The sequence below is a fragment of the Schistocerca serialis genome, chromosome 2 (genome assembly GCF_023864345.2).
Source record: "Schistocerca serialis cubense isolate TAMUIC-IGC-003099 chromosome 2, iqSchSeri2.2, whole genome shotgun sequence".
NCBI lineage: Eukaryota > Metazoa > Arthropoda > Insecta > Orthoptera > Acrididae > Schistocerca > Schistocerca serialis.
The window spans coordinates 771,282,053-771,299,782 of NC_064639.1; the positions used below are offsets into that span (position 1 = coordinate 771,282,053).

The 17,730-nt window shown below is 37.7% G+C and overlaps 1 protein-coding gene across 1 annotated transcript in view; it reads right to left on the reverse strand.

Annotated features, from left to right (window-relative positions):
- Nucleotides 1–17,730, reverse strand: part of LOC126457994 (uncharacterized) — a 375,721-nt gene that overhangs the window by 156,582 nt on the left and 201,409 nt on the right. Inside the window, exon 4 of the mRNA XM_050094761.1 lies at nucleotides 317–404. Coding sequence (XP_049950718.1) covers nucleotides 317–404 — 88 coding nt within the window. The remainder of the gene's footprint in view (nucleotides 1–316; nucleotides 405–17,730) is intronic.

Consider the following 17,730-nt stretch of genomic DNA (forward strand, 5'->3'; position numbering starts at 1 on the left):
TCTAATTCTTTCACTCGCCTTCTCTACTACCGATTTCATTGTGTTATCACTTCATATTGGTCCTTGATAATACCCCTAAATATCTGAAATGATGTGATGTGCAAGAGATTTTCGCCACTAATTTTGTAGTCTGGCGTTGTCAGGATCTTTTTGTTTGCAGAGCCATTATCCTGCATTTATCCAGATTTAAAGACAGCTACCACACATTATAGCCTACGTTATATCGAGTCATTCAGTAAACATTTTTGAACAATCTCCATTTGTTTTCAATGCTAAGGACAAGTGACATTACAAGACTCGAAGACTTGGCTCTTACCATTCAGGTGACTTGGTGTGCTGCTCTGCAATCAGCGCAGCTTCTGCTCTTGCTCGCAGCCGTGAGTCCGATATCGATGACAGGTAGTCTGCAACAAGGAGACGAAGGAGGGAATTAGAGTACCCACAGTGCTACGGTGGCAGAGAAATAAGACACATTGCCTAGCCTTTTCAATACTCTGTGCAAGACAGCGGAACACTCAAAAAACCATATGTATGTAAAATGAATTTTATTCTCTCTGACATCGTGCATGGCAGCACATACTTTAAGAATCTTTAAGGGACACAATCAACTGACACACTCGTCAAATAAATAAAAGAACTCAATTCATCAGTCTAGTTTCATATCCTCTGTTAAACGCAAGATACTCACTGCCTTACCAACTGAGCATGAAATACGCTACTTGCAGTCTCATTAGCACGAGGAAATGTCAACAAAAGCGCGCCCAAAGCAGCCACATCATTCAGCCAGCAAGTAGCAAATGTGTAAGGTTGACCATGTTTATGTTCAATGCCAGAATATAACTCATCACAGCCGTGCTGGGACACTATTATTTACTGCAAAATCCTGGCTACAACTCACCTGTACTTTCTCACTATTGGCTGTCTTAATTCCAAATTGTATCCAGTTTGTTTACGAGCTTCAGTTTCTTGGCACTATCTTTTAACTAAAATTGAGCAATAATATGTTTTTATTGACTATTCTACAGGCAGGGAGGAAGGGAAGACGTCTGCTCCCCCTGACCCCTGCGAAAATTTGTCTTCACAAACAGAATTCGTATCCCCTCCTGGCCACAAAGATCCTTGTATCAGTTCTGTATCGTTTGAAGAAAGCCGGAACATGGGATGAATACCAACTAGTAGCAAGTGCACCCAGAACCATTTGAATCTCAAAACCATTTCGCCACTCACTGCAAAACTGATACGAGTTGTTCGGCTAGCACAGAGCATGGGTACACTTTTATTTAAGTGACCACGCAGTCTTTCTACTCGTCTGTCTGATTCTGTCATCACGCTTTTCCTGACTTGTGCTAATATTTTCACCTCTACTTAACTTCTGCACCCACATTCTGGTCTTTGGCTAGGTCATTTCATGCCAAGGGGACCAAGGGTCACCACTCAGCCATCTCCAAAATCTAATGAAATTTGGTGTGAAGGTTCTGTATGGTCTTTGATGCTTATATATAAAATTTCAGTTCAGTATCTTCAGTGGTTGAACTTCTAGGGACTTTTGAAGAGAGGCTACTCGTCTTCACATTATATACAAAGGTGCAATTGTGCCAAGTTTGCTAGGATTTTTTAAAAGTTCTAGTACACATTCGGTCATTTGCTTCAATACACAAAAACAGCTTTTATGCTGAATCAAACATGGCAAAAATTTCGGATTTAGCCACATTTAAATATAGATACAAGCCTCTAAAGTGGCTAAAAAATTCGTCATGCAATTCTGAGAGGCAAGGTTTGCCCGACCACTGCTACTTTTCTGATGAACCAATCAACCCAAAACTTCAAAGGGTTATTCCTAGCTATGATGTCTATATATGGATCAAATGTAACTAACATTGGATGCCTAGAAGAAAAGATATGCATCTGCAAAGTTGTCCAAAATTTTCTACATGCAAATTTTAGTTTTTTTTAGGGGGAAATATCCCAACTGTGTTTTATTCAATCCTCTTTTTCTGAACACAGCTTGAAAGAGCATGCTTTAAGCTTTCAAAGCTATATTGTTTAATTTCTGGATCTAGCATATTGATGGGTAAGAATACATTTCAAAAGTTATTATTTTGGTCATTATGCCCAACAATTAATTTTTTTGACTGTATAAACCAATTTCAAACATTCATTCAACATATGCCATAAAACGAGTATAATACACAACACAGCAAATTTGCAAAACAAAAACACTAAAGAGTCAGTTCCATTTTTGGTTAAATAGTCCTACAATTTTGTCAAGGACAGATGGGGGAAAACTGTTTTGTCTTCCCAATGATGATGGTAATGTGCTTCTAAAGTCATGAAAATATGTTGCTTAAGAATCCAGCAGGTCTCTTTAGCAGCTGGCCAGTGGAAGGAACAATCAGAACCATGTGAGTGCACAAAGCTGATCAGGACATCTTCTTGCTCATGTGAAATATGCTATGAACTTAATTTGAAAGACATGGACAACAATGGTATCATGATGGAGACAGTTGCTAATCATACAAATGCTAATACGCTGACATTCTTTGCCACCCAAATACATAACAAATGGATGTAATGTGGCCTGACTATTCTCCCCATGAAATCCTTGCTCAGCATCAACAACAAATGAATAATTCTCAGCAAAATACATCAATATAATTAATTCATTTACAGCAAGATTTCTTTTTAGCTGCTTTAGCGTTTTGTCACAAAGTGATGGCTTCTTAAACCAGTAATTTTCACAATAAGTGTCTACATGGAATCTTCAACAGTTCTCTGACATGTCTCCAATGTGTGTCTGTCAGTATGGGCCTATTGTTGGTATTATATTGTTTCTTCAGGGCCATAGTCTTTAAAACCATCTTTGAGAAAAGCCTCTAGTTGTACTTTTCTTGGACATCCCTCACAACATTGCAAAATGCAATCTTTTGATTCCAAACTGCATACTTTTTTGTGAAAACCTTGTAGTCATCTTCGATGGATGTTTCTGAAGCCAACATTAATTTGATATTTTGATGAATTGCAGATACACATGCTGAATATGATCCAGAAGCACCAACTGTAGTACATCATTTCAGCCTGAACTCACAAAATTTTGAGAAAAGCTCAGTTGATTTCCAAAATGCTTACAATAAGCATGCGTACAATGAGCAATGAACATTTCTTTCATATCTAAAAGGAGCAGATGTGTGATTTCCATTTATTGTTACTGCAACACAATCCTTTTAGCTTGGACATAAACAAGGGAACTCATCATCTCCAAAAAAAAGTGAGGACATTTTGTTTTACTTTATTGTTGAGCTTTTTCCCTTTTTAGTTTGCACATGTTGCCAAAATCCCATTTATCTTTAGCTTCCTAGGCTTCTTCTCCATTTTAGTTAAAACAGCAAATTCTTTAGCTGTTTTTTCAATAGTCCAGCTGTTTGGGGCCAGGGTCAAAATTTGAACTTTTCTGGAATTTCTTGAAGCCTGAAGCTTAAGTTCTTCAACTAAGACATCTGTATCTTTACATTTTTGACACTCTTACGTTTATATTTGAGCAATATCTACTTGGCTCACACCAGCAGCTATGGCGATTACCTTAGTAATGCTACCTTTGGCTTCCAGAACTTTGTGCTTTATCTATCCCTTTGAATCCCGTTTGCTGATCTGTTGAACCTTTAATGGTGATTCTCCAAGTGATGATCATGAAGTATTAGCAGTAAAGCATACATCAACAACATCCATGAGGATGGTGATTCTTGCTTATTCTGGTGGGATGATTCTCTTTGGGCCACTTCTTGTCTACATTTGGTACAAATTTTCTGACCATGTTTAAAAACGTTAGTCAAAAACTTCAACCTATCAGACACTGCAATGGTCACTGCTGTTGAAGCCTTCTTGGTTACATGTTTTTCTTTACCAAATGGGTTGCAGCAAGTCTTCTGCACGAACTGAAATTTTGTCATCAACAAGGCATTATCGTATGGACAAATTTGGCCGTCTTCAGTAAAATAAAGCCCAGAGCCACGTCGTAGAAGCTTCTTATTCATTGGTGACATTTCCTTAACTGATTGTAGTTCACTTTTGTCATAATAGAATGGTGATGACTTATGACAATCAGCTACATCTTATCCACGAAAGTAGCTGGGTGAAGGGATCTCTTGGTTCATTTTACACAATAGTTATTAATCTATAACAAGCAATTTTGAAAGCTTATGAATATGCAGGTTTGAAGCATAGAAGACTCAGACTTGTTTGTATATAAAATATACAAATTAGGCCATCAAAACAAATTGTTTTAGTGCTTACTTTCAGCTACAACAATGATTAATGATTATTCAACCACTCATATTCAACTCTAAGACAGTACAATGTCAACACCAAAAATTGCACCTCACAGAAGACTGACATAGTGAAAATTGCCAATAATGAAACCACCAATTAAAAGTGGTATTTCAGCAATGTATCACTGCTGCAAGGACAGAGTCTTAAAAAACTATTGCTGCTTTATAATGTCGATGGAAACTGAATGACAATGCATATATGTACCACCAACCACCATGCATTGTAGAATTAAAGCATTATTAACAACATAACATTCCATTATGATAATCTAGAGTTTTTGATCTTAAGAGCATAATGTAAAAACACTTATTAGCACAGTTACATTCCCTAAACTGCAGGCAAATCTTATATTACCAAGAGACATTACAATTACACATTTTTTGATTTACATCTTCAAATTGTATTAATTTTTGTATTTACTGATAATAGATTTTCCCTACCTTCGAATACACATTCTTACTCATTAATATGCAAGGTCCAGAAATTAAACAGTATAGCTTTGAAAGCTTAAAGCATGCTCTTTCCAGAGTATTCAACAAGACAGAGTTGAGATATTGCCTCCCAAAAATACCCTAAAACTGTATATAGAAAATTTTGGACAACTTTGCAGATGCACATCTTTTCTTCCAGGCATCCAATGTTAATTAAATTTGATCCACGTGCAGACATCTTAGGTGGAGTGACGTTCTTAAGTTTTGGTTTGATTGGTTCATATGAAAAGTAGCAGTGGTCAGCCAAACCCTGGATCTCAGAATAGCATGACGAATTTTTTAGCCACTTTAGAAGCTTGTATTTATATTTAAGTGTGGCTAACTCCCAATTTTTTTCATGAAAACTTGTCAATGTATGTCACAGCTAATGACCAAATGTGTGCTAGAAGTTTTAAAAAAGTCTAGCTAACTTGGCACATCTGCACACGATGTGAAGGCGAGTAGCCTGGCTTTAAAAGCCCTAAAATTTCAACCACTGAAGATACTGGACTGAAATTTGGTATATAACTGTCAAAAACAATAAAACATTCACACCAAATTTTATTAGATTTGGAGATGGTCGAGTAGGGACACTGTTTAATATTGGTCCCTTTGACGTGGAATGACCCACTACCCCTACTGTATTTTCTACTATGGAACCCAGGAATACTTAACACGATGCAATAGAATAAGGGAGACCACGGGAAATACAGATATCCCAGACAATAAAGACATTGTTTTCTCAGTCAATAGGAATAGTGCTGTAGTACAGCGAATGGTGCTAGAAGCAGAGTGCAGGGCCGACGAGGTATTGTAAACTAGTCTTACTGTGGCACTAAAAACTAACTTTTATTGAATTTTGATGCTATGTTTGATTATGTTTAAATTCGGGTAACTTTTAAAAAAAAAACTCTAATAACTGTATAGTGTTGGTATATAGTACGTTTTCCAGCGTGTCTTTTCGTATGGGTTTTGCAACTTCTCGAGCATTGGCAAAGCCATTAAAGTTTGTCTCTGCCCTGATGTCCAAGTGGGTTAATATCGACAAATAAATGTGGGACAATGTCAACAGAGTGTTGATATCTCCCCACATTCAAAACTTAAAAAAAAGTTGCTTTCACTTATGTAGTGTCTTATACCTAATTTAAGAAAGGCGACGACTAGAAAAAGAAAATTAGCGACAGCAGCTAAATGGACTGAAGAAACCCTAAAAAAAGCATAAAGTTTAGTGAAGTGAGGAAGATCAGTGAACAGCATATCAATGGGGCTCAACATACCGGGAATTAAATTTTATGATCGATTAAAATTCAATTCAGACCTTTCTCGAGGATATTGTTGTTGTGGTCTTCAGTCCTGAGACTGATTTGATGCAACTCTCCATGCTACTCTATACCCGTTTTTACTCCTGAACAAGAACAAGAACTAGTCAACCAAATAACTACATTGGCGCAATTATTCTATCGTATTTTCCTTGTTGAGCTGCAACGAATTGCCTCCGACTTCGCCGAAAAACTGGGCCTTAAACACAGTTTCAATAAAATTACCAAATCGGCTGGAGAAGACTGCGTTCCAAGTTTTAAAAACGAGTGCTCCTTCCCGCACCATGTTAACTATTACTGGAAGCCACCGTTGGTGTCGAACTAACCTGTGCCTTCCTTTGGTAGGGGTCTCCCACAGATTTCTTCCATTGCCTACTCTTTTTAGTATGTATTCATTTCTTACACAGTCTAACCACTTAATTTTTAACTTTCTTCGACAGCACCACATTTCAAATGTTTTCAATTTCTTCTTTCCCACATTCCACTTCCATAAATCTTGTACAATAGATGTACACTTTTACGAACTTCTTCCTCATTTTCACATCAATATTTGATATAAAAAGAACTCTTTTAATGAAGAAACATTTCTTCACCTGCGTCAGCCTACTTCCGGTTTACTGCTTCGATCTCTTAACACAACAAGAATTGTCGACGTAAATTTAAATAGTATAAACAACCGGGTAATCACGCAGTGGCTTAATCTAGTTACGTTGCACTGAATGAACTTCGGTGTTTTAGTTACCACAGATTAATTTCACACGTGGGATTCTGGGCCAAAAGATTGAAATTAAATTTACTATGCAACACAAAAACAAAATTGTATTCATACAGCCTACTCGTGCTGTACCTTTACTCAAACATGCAAAAACTCGGTCACAAGAAAATTAAATAAATATAATTTTCTGGCATTAAATATAGTTGCCTATAGTACAGAGTAACAATGTTGAATAGTAAGCATGCATCCAGCCAAAAATGCATTCCATTATTCGAAAGAATATACTGAGGTGCCCAACCCCTGAAACTTTCGCATTTTGATAAACAAACCAGCCCAAAACACTTGTACACCGCTCGGGCTGCTGTTCTGGGCTACTCAGAACAAAGCGCACAAATGGTAGGTTAGCCCTCACGTGCATAATGGCGCATTGCAAAGCGATTCATATCAGAAAAAAATACTCATTTACTATAAATGAGGAACCATAATCTGAAAAATTTTGCAGGTACACTGAATGAATGAAAGCTGGTATGAGTTATTTTACTAAATATTACAAGAATTGTAGGAAGGGAAGTGGAGCAAACACTAGCCTGCATTTATGTCTTGGTACTCTTTACAAATGACAATGCTGTCGTGTGTCGACTAATTGCAATGTTACGACTGGAAAAATATTTTAAAGAGGAATGACATTTGCAACTAGGTGTCCGGTCAGATTTACCAGTCTTTCTCAAAAATACCAGCATTTGCTGCGCCTCACCTTGTTGCAGGATTCCGAAAAGGTATGACGTGCCACGCTAGTATTTGGCGATTCTGCTTTGAAAATAATGTCTCCAGATCCGTTACATATTCATCTGGTGCGGGCAATCATAAGACTCCTGTACTGTCGCTGACGTACTCGTTACCTTAATATCGTGGGATTACAATTCCGGAATGCAGACAATATGAAACACGCGCCACTGACATATTTACGGAGCATATTCGTCTATACAATCTTCTCCGTGGAATCCACGAAATACTGTAGTTTCTGTTCGCTGACTGATATGTCACAGTTCAAGCCGTATTCATATCACACCACAGTCATCGAAATGTGCAAACTTCATATCGTGCACAAGCATTGTTTCATTAGTGATTCACCGATAAGTGTCCATTGGATTTCTATGCAAATAACTAAGTTTCGATCTTCAACTTGCGGGATTCCCCTATTCAACGACAACGAACTGCTGTAGGATGTGCAAGAAGAACTTTGACGAAAAATATGATGACAGTGAAATATCCCTTCTTAGGGCCACATCAAAGATTTTTGTCAAATATATTTGACGAATAGTTGATCACATCTTTGATCAAATCTTTGACAAAGAAATTTGATAGTGTAAGCGCTAAAACGTTCCTGGTAACGCAATTTTATCTTTGAACAAAAAATACATAATGATTGACTTATCAGTATAAAATGCTAAAAAATATGCTATATGTGAATTATTTCATGCTACATCACTTGGAAAAAAATGCTAAGTTTAGCCATTAAAATGCTAAATTGGCACTCTCCAGAAGATGACAGCAATCACAGCCTCTTAGTGTGTGAAAATGAAAGAGGAACAGACAGTCTCTTCTAGAACAATTATGTCATCTGAAAGTAAAGTTTTCTACGAGTGGCAACATTTTATTTTCTTTGAATATGCTGTTTATAACAAAGAACTTTTCAAATTTTTACGAGCTGCCAAGATATCTTTGTAATAATAACCAAGCACTGGGAACTATGTTAACAGTTACGTTAATATGCACAGTTATTTTAATTTAGGTTTTGAGCAGATGTTTTTTTTGTGCTCCTATTTTTTCGTTTTATGTCTTAATAGTGGTGCTAATCGTTATTGTTGTTATATTTGTATCACTGTTATGAGATCGATGTAAGGATTGTACTACATGCCTCTTATTTAACATTTGGTTGACGAAATGGTCGTTAGTTGCCCGAGGCCAAATAAATAAATAACAAAATTCAACACTGCCTACTTCTCTCACTGACGGCGCTGCAGTTCCGTGTCTGATATAACGTCTGAGCGTAAATAATACCGTCCAATTTTTGTCGGAAGGTCGCGCATGTGCATATGGCCAGTTAATCACCTGTTTTGTTAGATGTTTGCTGTTGTGGGTTTATTGTGTACAGCAATGGCGAAGTGGGCATACGAGGGGAACTGTGAATTTTACAAATGAGATTCATCTAGAACCAGAGTTATGGGACGTCGAAAGTAATTAATACAAAGATTGTATTTGAAAAAGGACAGTTGTCAATCTGTTGCCGACGAGCTCGGAATCACGCTTGATAAAGTACACCGTATAAGAAATTCCAGTCCGCTAACCTGTGCCAAATGTGAGGCGAAAAGGTTACGTAGAAAGAGTGGAAGCACAGACAGCTTCCGAAAGGCATTTAACTCAGTACCATACCTACGCCAAAAGTACGATCATATGGCGTATGAAGTGGAATTTTGACTGGATTGAGGACTTTTTGGTAGGGAAGACGCAGCATATCATCTTGGATGAGGAGTCATCGGGTGTGCCCCAGAGAAGTGTGTTGACAGCCTTATTGTTCATGTTGTATATGAATGACTTTGTAGACTGTAGTAAAACCAGGCTGTTTGCAGATGATGCAGTTATCTGTAATGAAGTACCGTCTGAAAGAAGCTGCATAAATCTTCAGTCAGATCTTGATCAGATTTCAAAGCGATACAGAGATCGGCTACTTGTTTTAAACCTTCAGAAATGTAAAATTGTGCTCTTTACAAAACGAAAAAACGTAGTATCCTAGGACTGTCATATCAGTGAGTCATTGATGGAATCGGCCAACTCATACAAATACCCCTGTGCGTAACGCTTTGTGGGGATATGAAATGGAATGATCACATAGGTTCAGTCGTGGGTAAAGCAGGAGGTAGACTTCGTTTTAGAGGTAGAATATTGGGAAGTGAAATCAATCTACAAAGGAGGTTGCCTATAAATCACTCGTGCGACCGGTTCTAGAATGCTGCTCAAGTGTGTGGGACCCGTTCCAGAGAGGACTAACAGGGGATATTGATCGCATGTAGAGAAGGGCAGCACAAATTATCACAGGTTTGTTTAATCCGTGGGAGAGTGTCTCAGAGATACTGAAGGAACTGAACTGGAAGACTCTTGAAGATAGATGTAAACTATCCCGAGAAAGTCTTTTAACAAAGTTTCATGAACTGGCTTTAAATGATTACTCTGCGAATATCTCTTATCTATCACTCACGTTGGGATCGTGATGACAAGATTAGAACAATTACTGCACGCACAGAAGCATTTAAACAATCATTCTTCCCGCGCTCCATACGTGAATTGAACAGGGAAAAACCTAGTAACTGGTGCAATGAGGCGTACCATCCGCCACGCACCTCACGGTGGTTTGCAGAGTACAGATGTAGATGTAGCCATAGTGGCTCTTCGCGCACACTGTTTGCATTTGATGCCATGAGTTTCGTACTGTCACGAGACGTGCCTGAACGAATTTATAGTGTAAACAGTGATGTGTGCTGGTGAACAAAAATATAATATAAATGAAAATTGTATTCTTATTTCAAACTTACATTAATGAAACTCTTCAGTCGTTCTACCAAAGTATTGCATACTTCTGGTACCAAGACGCTTATTGACTAATTCGAGGACAGTACACTTTAAAGAGATAAATTTAACTTATGTACAAATCACTAGTAGCTAAATACGAAAGGGTGATCGCCAGTCGGATTGTAACTGGTATACACTCTCTTATATCTGCATCAGTTTTAGCAATTCTGCTTGTACCAGGTATTCGAAAACGTGTTTCGACATTCTGGTAAAATTCAGAGAAAGGTATGTTTACAACTTAAATTTTCTGAAGCAATCCGCTTACTTAAAAAAGAAGCACCCACAAATCCCGATTTCTTTTCTTCCTTCTAACTTTATTCCTTGCCATTTTTTGTTTTTAAAATTCAGCCTTAATCACACCACGTATGCTACAAGAACATATGTGGTATGATTAAAACTGAATTTTAAAAACAAAAAATTTTAAAAAATTTTAATCACTGTTCCAAAAATGTTTATGCCCTATGTAAAAGCGGGAGAACCGCACAATTTCCACTAACACAAGTTCCGCCATTTTGTGGCAATAGTACGGCGCCGTGTAAACACTTCCGGCTCGGAAATGTAATGCTGCAAGCATTGCCGGGGAACGGTGAGGTAATATCATAGTACATGTGGCTGCAGTTCGTGTGGACGCAATGTTGCTGGACAACATTGTCGGCCATGTGAAATTTTTATCGCCAGTGTAAATGTACCTTTAGAGATTGTCAAGCAACAATGTCAGTAAATAACCAAATGTACTGGATGTAGATATTACAATGACGTGAGTACATTTGTATTTCACTCGTGGGTGCGAATGGAAAAACGAAAAAAATTGAAAACACTCGGTCAAATGATGTGTCTAAAAGTAAGAAGTAAAATAAAATAGATAAACATTTGATGCACCTTATTTACTGGAAAGGATTTCGAGCACCATTTAAAGGTTCGTCAAGCGTTTCACTTTTTTTTTATTTCTTACATTTAGGAAAATAATTTCACAAAACATTTGGACGACTTTTTCAATTTTTTTATTTTATTTTCAAGGTTGATAGTATTGACACCTCAGTTGCTCTCTTAAGTCTTCTGTCCTGTAAATGCCTCAATATAGTACTTGGTTCGAAGAAAGTCTTTTTTGCGGTTTAATATCACATTAATGTAATTTTTTATGTGAAAATATCCAGGCCTAATGATCTTTTCGACACTTCAGGAGCTGTTAGTGAAATATTTCAGTTTTCCCTCAAATCACTATGTAAGTTTTCCTTAATTAGCTTGATTACTTTCAAGCAGTTATATATTTTATTGTAGAAATAGACCTCAATTTTATACCCCATTCTCCATTTACCACTTTTCGTTTGGCTATAAAAATTCGGACAAAAACACATTTTGTCATTTCCAGAGAGCCTTGTTTTCGCTCCACCCAAACATTTGACCAAAAAAATATTTTATGACATTGGTTACTGGTTAATGCATGTTGTTTTTAATTGCCAAGCTTGGATGTGCCTGAACCAATGTACATTAATGCCTTTCCTCGAAAGATGGCCCTCTGTGTATTTATTTAGTGTGAATGCTTTGTGAGCTACACATGTGAAGTATAATGAAATGGTTGTGCTATTGGTCGTCACGTATTGATGTGAATAAAATAGTAATTAACATTTCTTTTATGGAATGTTAATGAGGAATGCGATGACAGGTGTGTTAGCTTTCATGTTTCGCCATTCTTTAAAATAGTGATTAAATTATTGCAGAAATTACGAGTGATTGATAACAATGTTGAAAAGCGTGACTAAAATTTAATTTCATTATTTCGGGTTTATGACGCATTCAGTTTCGTTATTCAATGGAGCTAATTGCAGTAGACTAAGAGCTTTTTTTCCAGTGCAGCTTTTCATGTTTCTAAATCGAGCACATCATAAATTTTAACTGATATTCTGCAATATGAGAATGCAAATTTTGATCTTAATCGGGTTATTATGTTGTTTTTATATTCACAAATGTTCTCGAAATACTGCTGCAGTCGGTAGTGGGATGTAATCAAGTTCATCATTATGTATGTACTCACATTCATACTGTTGTGCTCTGTGTTTGATTACTGTTGTGCTCTGTGTTTGATTCGATCAATACACTGTTTTTGTTTTATCTCCGCTTTTTCACTTGGAAATATTTCAGTGCTTAAAGTAGAGGAGACTGGGTGTTTTATAAATATCGCGAAGTTAAGAGTACAGAAGCAGTTACTGAGCAAGCAAAAAGGTCCCTTCGATAACTTTTTCCATTGATGAATATGTTTCCCATTGTACTTCGTTATTAGATTGTGGAAATGAGTGAGTAGAAGGAAGAGGGCATGACGTTCTCAGTTCTACACATGGATCGCTAGCAACGATGTTTCACAGTTCATTTCACTGAACTCTGCTTAGAGATTTGAGGATTTATCTCGCTTCGTCGGACCTGTTTTAAACGACTAGGCGATGTAGGCCTATATCTCTTTCATCTCCCCTTTAAAAAAATAAAAGAAGGAAATGTTTCTCAGGAGGGGCACTGTAACCTCTTAAACTGTAATTAAATATTTTAGCGTCACAATCTTAGAAACAAACAAGGATTTAGGAGACAATCTGAGCAGCCCTCCTTGATTGTTTACCGATGATGCTGTCATTTACCGTCTGAAAAATGTGAAGTCATCCACAGGGGTACTAAAAGGAATTGAAACGATCACATAGATAATGCCATGGCAAACGCAAATCAAAGACAGCGATTTGTTGACAAAACATTCAACAAATATAAGAGGTTTCTGAATATACTGTTTACACTATGTTGTCCACCCTTTTGTGGGTAATTGCTATGTAGTGTGGGATCCGCATCAGATAGGATTGACGGAGGACATCGAAAAAGTTCAAAGAAGGGCAGCTCGTTTTGTATTATTCCGAGAGTGCCACAGATATGATACGCGAATTGGGGTGACGGTAATTAAAACAAAGGCGTTTCTCGCTGCACCAGGACCTTCTCGTGAAACCTCAACAACAAACTTTCTCCTCGGAGTGTGAAAATGTTTTGTTGGCGCTCATCTACATAGGGACAAATGATCATCATAATAAAATAAGCTCGTATGGCAAGATTTAAGGGTTCGTTTTTCCAGCGCGCTGTAGAGAAGTAGCTTGAAGGTGGTTCTATGTACCGTCTGCGAGACACTTTATTGCGAACTGCAGACTAATTATGTAGATGTATTTGTCTCGGATCTCGGTTATCATAGTATCTCTAAAAGGATTATATCGTTGATGCTTTAATAACTGATATTTTTCATATGAGTCACGTGTTTGTGATGCAATTTTAATGCGCCGTCGCCTTGACACGGCATATGAAAGTTATAAGAAACAACTAAACATGGCAAAATGTATACGGCTCCTACAACATCGATTGTCGATATTGCGTGTGACGTCAAACGCTGTCGCTTTTGCAGGAAGTCTTGTGAGATGAGTACTACCTTAACACAGGAGAAGTAAAGAAAACACACTATTATGTGGAGCAAAGGAGAAGAAAAGCAACGATATTGTGAGACTGATTCCATATCGTGTCAACCTCGAATAGTTAATATGGGAATAATATTTTCGTTTCTTTAACCATTCTTTATTCCATGTATCACGTTTCTTCTTATGTTGTTTTTTCGTAACACAAGCAAAAAAAGGTCTGCCCAAGCCAGCGCATCGTTGTCTGAGCTCTATACTTTTTGGTAATCAAACTAATGCTTGTACAAGCGTGTGGAGGCGTGAGGAGTTTGTGTATGCTCGGGCGAGCATGGTTGCGCATCATTCTTGTCAAGCATGCACTTATATGTGTGGCCAGCAAAATATTCTGGAGTATTGAAGTATCGACTTTTGTATAAATTCTATTACAGTCTACCGCAACTTTTGCACCAGAACATAAAATTCAGTTCTTTATATTTGGGAAGTTTTACTCCTAGTATTGTGGTAGCGAATTCTACAGTTCACTTCTAAATCACTCTTGTTAGGGACCACATATTACATAAGGAAGTAAAAGAAATGTAATAATGACTATGTACTTGAAGGCGCTGTACCAAGATCTTCCGCAATCAGCTTAACACTATATTCTGACTGCACTCTTCTTTACAACAAATAAGGGCTACTTTTTTTTGCTGCACTCTCAACTCACATTAAATTATGGGAAAGGACAGTACTGAGAGAAAATATGCTAGTAACCCTCCCCTAAAATCGAAAACATTCCGTTATTTTTAGGTAAACAGTCCGCATAGATTTTTTTTGCGATGCACTGTTTCCCTATTTACTGTCAGGTCAATATCTCGTAAAGTCTCCGTTAAAGGTTTATAAGCAGCTGCCTTCTTATCCCTGCCGCTGTATTCCCTACTTTTAATTTTCCACTAACCTGTATGTCTCCAGAACAGTTCGATAATTTGGCAATGAAGTCTCTAGAACACTGACATGTGTCTGCTATTTCAAAATTTGCTATGTACACACAGACGACAAATACCTGACTGAACAAACAACTGATTCACACACTTTTTAGCGCCAGATTTTCTGCGATCTGCTGTCCACACGCTCCAATTGTCTGCGCAGATTTGAGCAATTTCGCTCAAACCTCCAACTTCCAGGTTTGCGTACATTTCGTATTTACGTAAACCTGTTCACACGCAACGGTCAATGTGCACAAATGTGATTTGCGGTGACAGTTGCGCAGGTAGATCGTTGCCGTTACACACAGAAATGTTTTGAGCTGTTGAGGGAACGAATGCACGCATCTGTGTCCTTAAATGGTTCCGATTTGGAAGGAAACCACCACTATTTGAACATATTTGGCAAGTTCGTAAATTCGCAGCATTAGTATCGTTTATCTTGTGTAAGAGGTCGCAAACGACATTGGAGCCACGGCAGACGTTAGATGATCAGCTGACCGTTTGGCAGATGCACGCAGGGTTCATGCACTGGCCGCAAGAAGCGCTGTGAAATGCCTTCTCCTTTCTGCAGCACGGAGTTCAGTGACTTTAATATTGTCGATGCTTTTTGCTTTCCCTGTTTATTCGTTCGCTTGGTTACCGAACAAAAACTTGATCACCTACACTCTGTGTCAGCGAGTACATTGCATTGTCTGGTCATTACGTTGAATGTGAAAGTATGCTATTTATTAGAATAAAGTGTTATTCCAAGCTGTACATTCGTTCGTATCTGATTCTGATTCTCGCTGTGACTAGACCACAATATCGAGTTCACAGGTCCAGAAACCAGCCTACTTGCGATAATATTTTACGACGAAGGCACAACAACAACCCGATAAACAATCCACTCCTCACTACTACTGAGTAGATCGATTTTGATGAAATTTATCACAACGTAAGGAAACAGATCGATATAAAAAATAGTCGAGCATCAACACGTCGTGTCAAATAGTTAATTACGGCGTTAATTAGTGCTTTTTATATGTTTTGAAGACAGTTAGTGTTTCCTCTCGTTGCCAGAAGATGTTACAGCTGACAAAAATTAGATTTCACTTCCACTATCTTGTTTTCCGGCTTTTAGAAGCCCGATTTTACCTAAACTGCATTTCGTTTCCCACGAATTCACTTTAATTTCGTAAAATTTCATACAGTAGAATTTATATGAAGTCGACTTTTCAGCCATTGCTCTCCCTCTTATTTCCTTCAACTGTTACGCTTCTATCTGAACATTACAGCAAATGGCTCTGAGCACTATGCGACTTAACTTCTGAGGTCATCCATCAGTCGCCTAGAACTTAGAACTAATTAAACCTAACTAACCTAAGGACATCACACACATCCATGCCCGAGGCAGGACTCGAACCTGCGACCGTAGCGGTCGCTCGGCTCCAGACTGCAGCGCCTAGAACCGCACGGCCACTACGGCCGGCAACATCGCAGCAGAAATAATTGTTCTCAACTAAGTAAAATCCTCTCTATACCACTACATAACATAGTTGTTTTCTCAGAATCATTTTCTGCATCAAGAATGCGAGTTTAGAGCAATCTTTCTCAAACTAACAGGGAAATTAAATTCTTTTCAGACAGCTAATGGCCCACCTTTATCACAATAGCTGTCTATTCCGTATAGTTCCCTGTAGCTGATTCTCATCAACTATCCCTCCCCCACCACTTTTCCCTCCCCCTATCCACAGAGTTCTGTATTCAAATTAAATTATTTCTTAACAGTCATTGTCACCGCCATTTTAATGTTCTGCTCTTTCATTATGCCGTCCGCTTCTGTTAATACTAAATACGGCTTGTTGTACTAAATTAATCGATGTCATTCTTTATGTCCTTTGTTATTATTATTAATGTCAATTATATTGTGAACGTTTTGTAATATTTTTAATATGAGCTTTTCCTAGTCGGATATAATAAGGGGCCATAGATCCCTAATATGGTCTGCCTAAATAAGCAATAAAAAACAATGTATAATTAGTGGAGGCGAAATAAAGACTTTATCGACTGCAGCCTCTGTTGCCAACAATATAAACTACAAATTGTCCACAAAACATGTAACAAGATCGATATACTGATAAGTAGTCGTGTACAAAAAACCATGTTCACAACCCAAAAGGTTTTTTCTATTCTAGCAATCAAAATGTAAAAATGTGTTGCGTGCACAAAAAGCTTTACAGAGTCACCACTGGCGATGCTTTATTAATAAAGTGAAACGTGTCTGGCTTAAAACTTTTCTAATGTGCAACATGCATAAGACAGGAAAAACAAGCAAGAACTGTTATCGCTATATATAAAAGGCAATGTCCTGACTGACTGACTAACTCATCACCGCCCAGCCCAAACCATGAAGGACAGATACTTGAAATTTGGAGGTGTGGATCTTATACTGCGGGCGTCGTTTAAGAAGGGATTTTTCGAAATTCCGATTCTTAAGGGTGTGAAATAGTGGATGAAGTTTCTTTTGAAAATTTACGCTATTAAGTCAATTTTGAAGCTAGTCTTACGAAAACTGATATTTAGTTTCTCAGTCATAAATAAAGAAATATGCGTTTCAGCATTTTTTTAAATTTAGCACTATGGGGATGAAATAATGGCTGAAAGCTTACCTTGAAAATATATCATTATTAAAGAACTACTATAAAGTATTTTTAAAGCTACGTCTAAGCGTCTCGATTACATGATAATAAAAAAATACATGTTTCACTGTTTTGGGAACCTGAACCCCTAAGGAGCTGAAATAGAGCCGCCCAGCCCGAATCGCTAAGGATAGAAACTTGAAGTTTGGAGAGGGTGTTTATCTCATACTGTATGCATCGTTTACGAAGAGATTGTCCGAAATTTCAT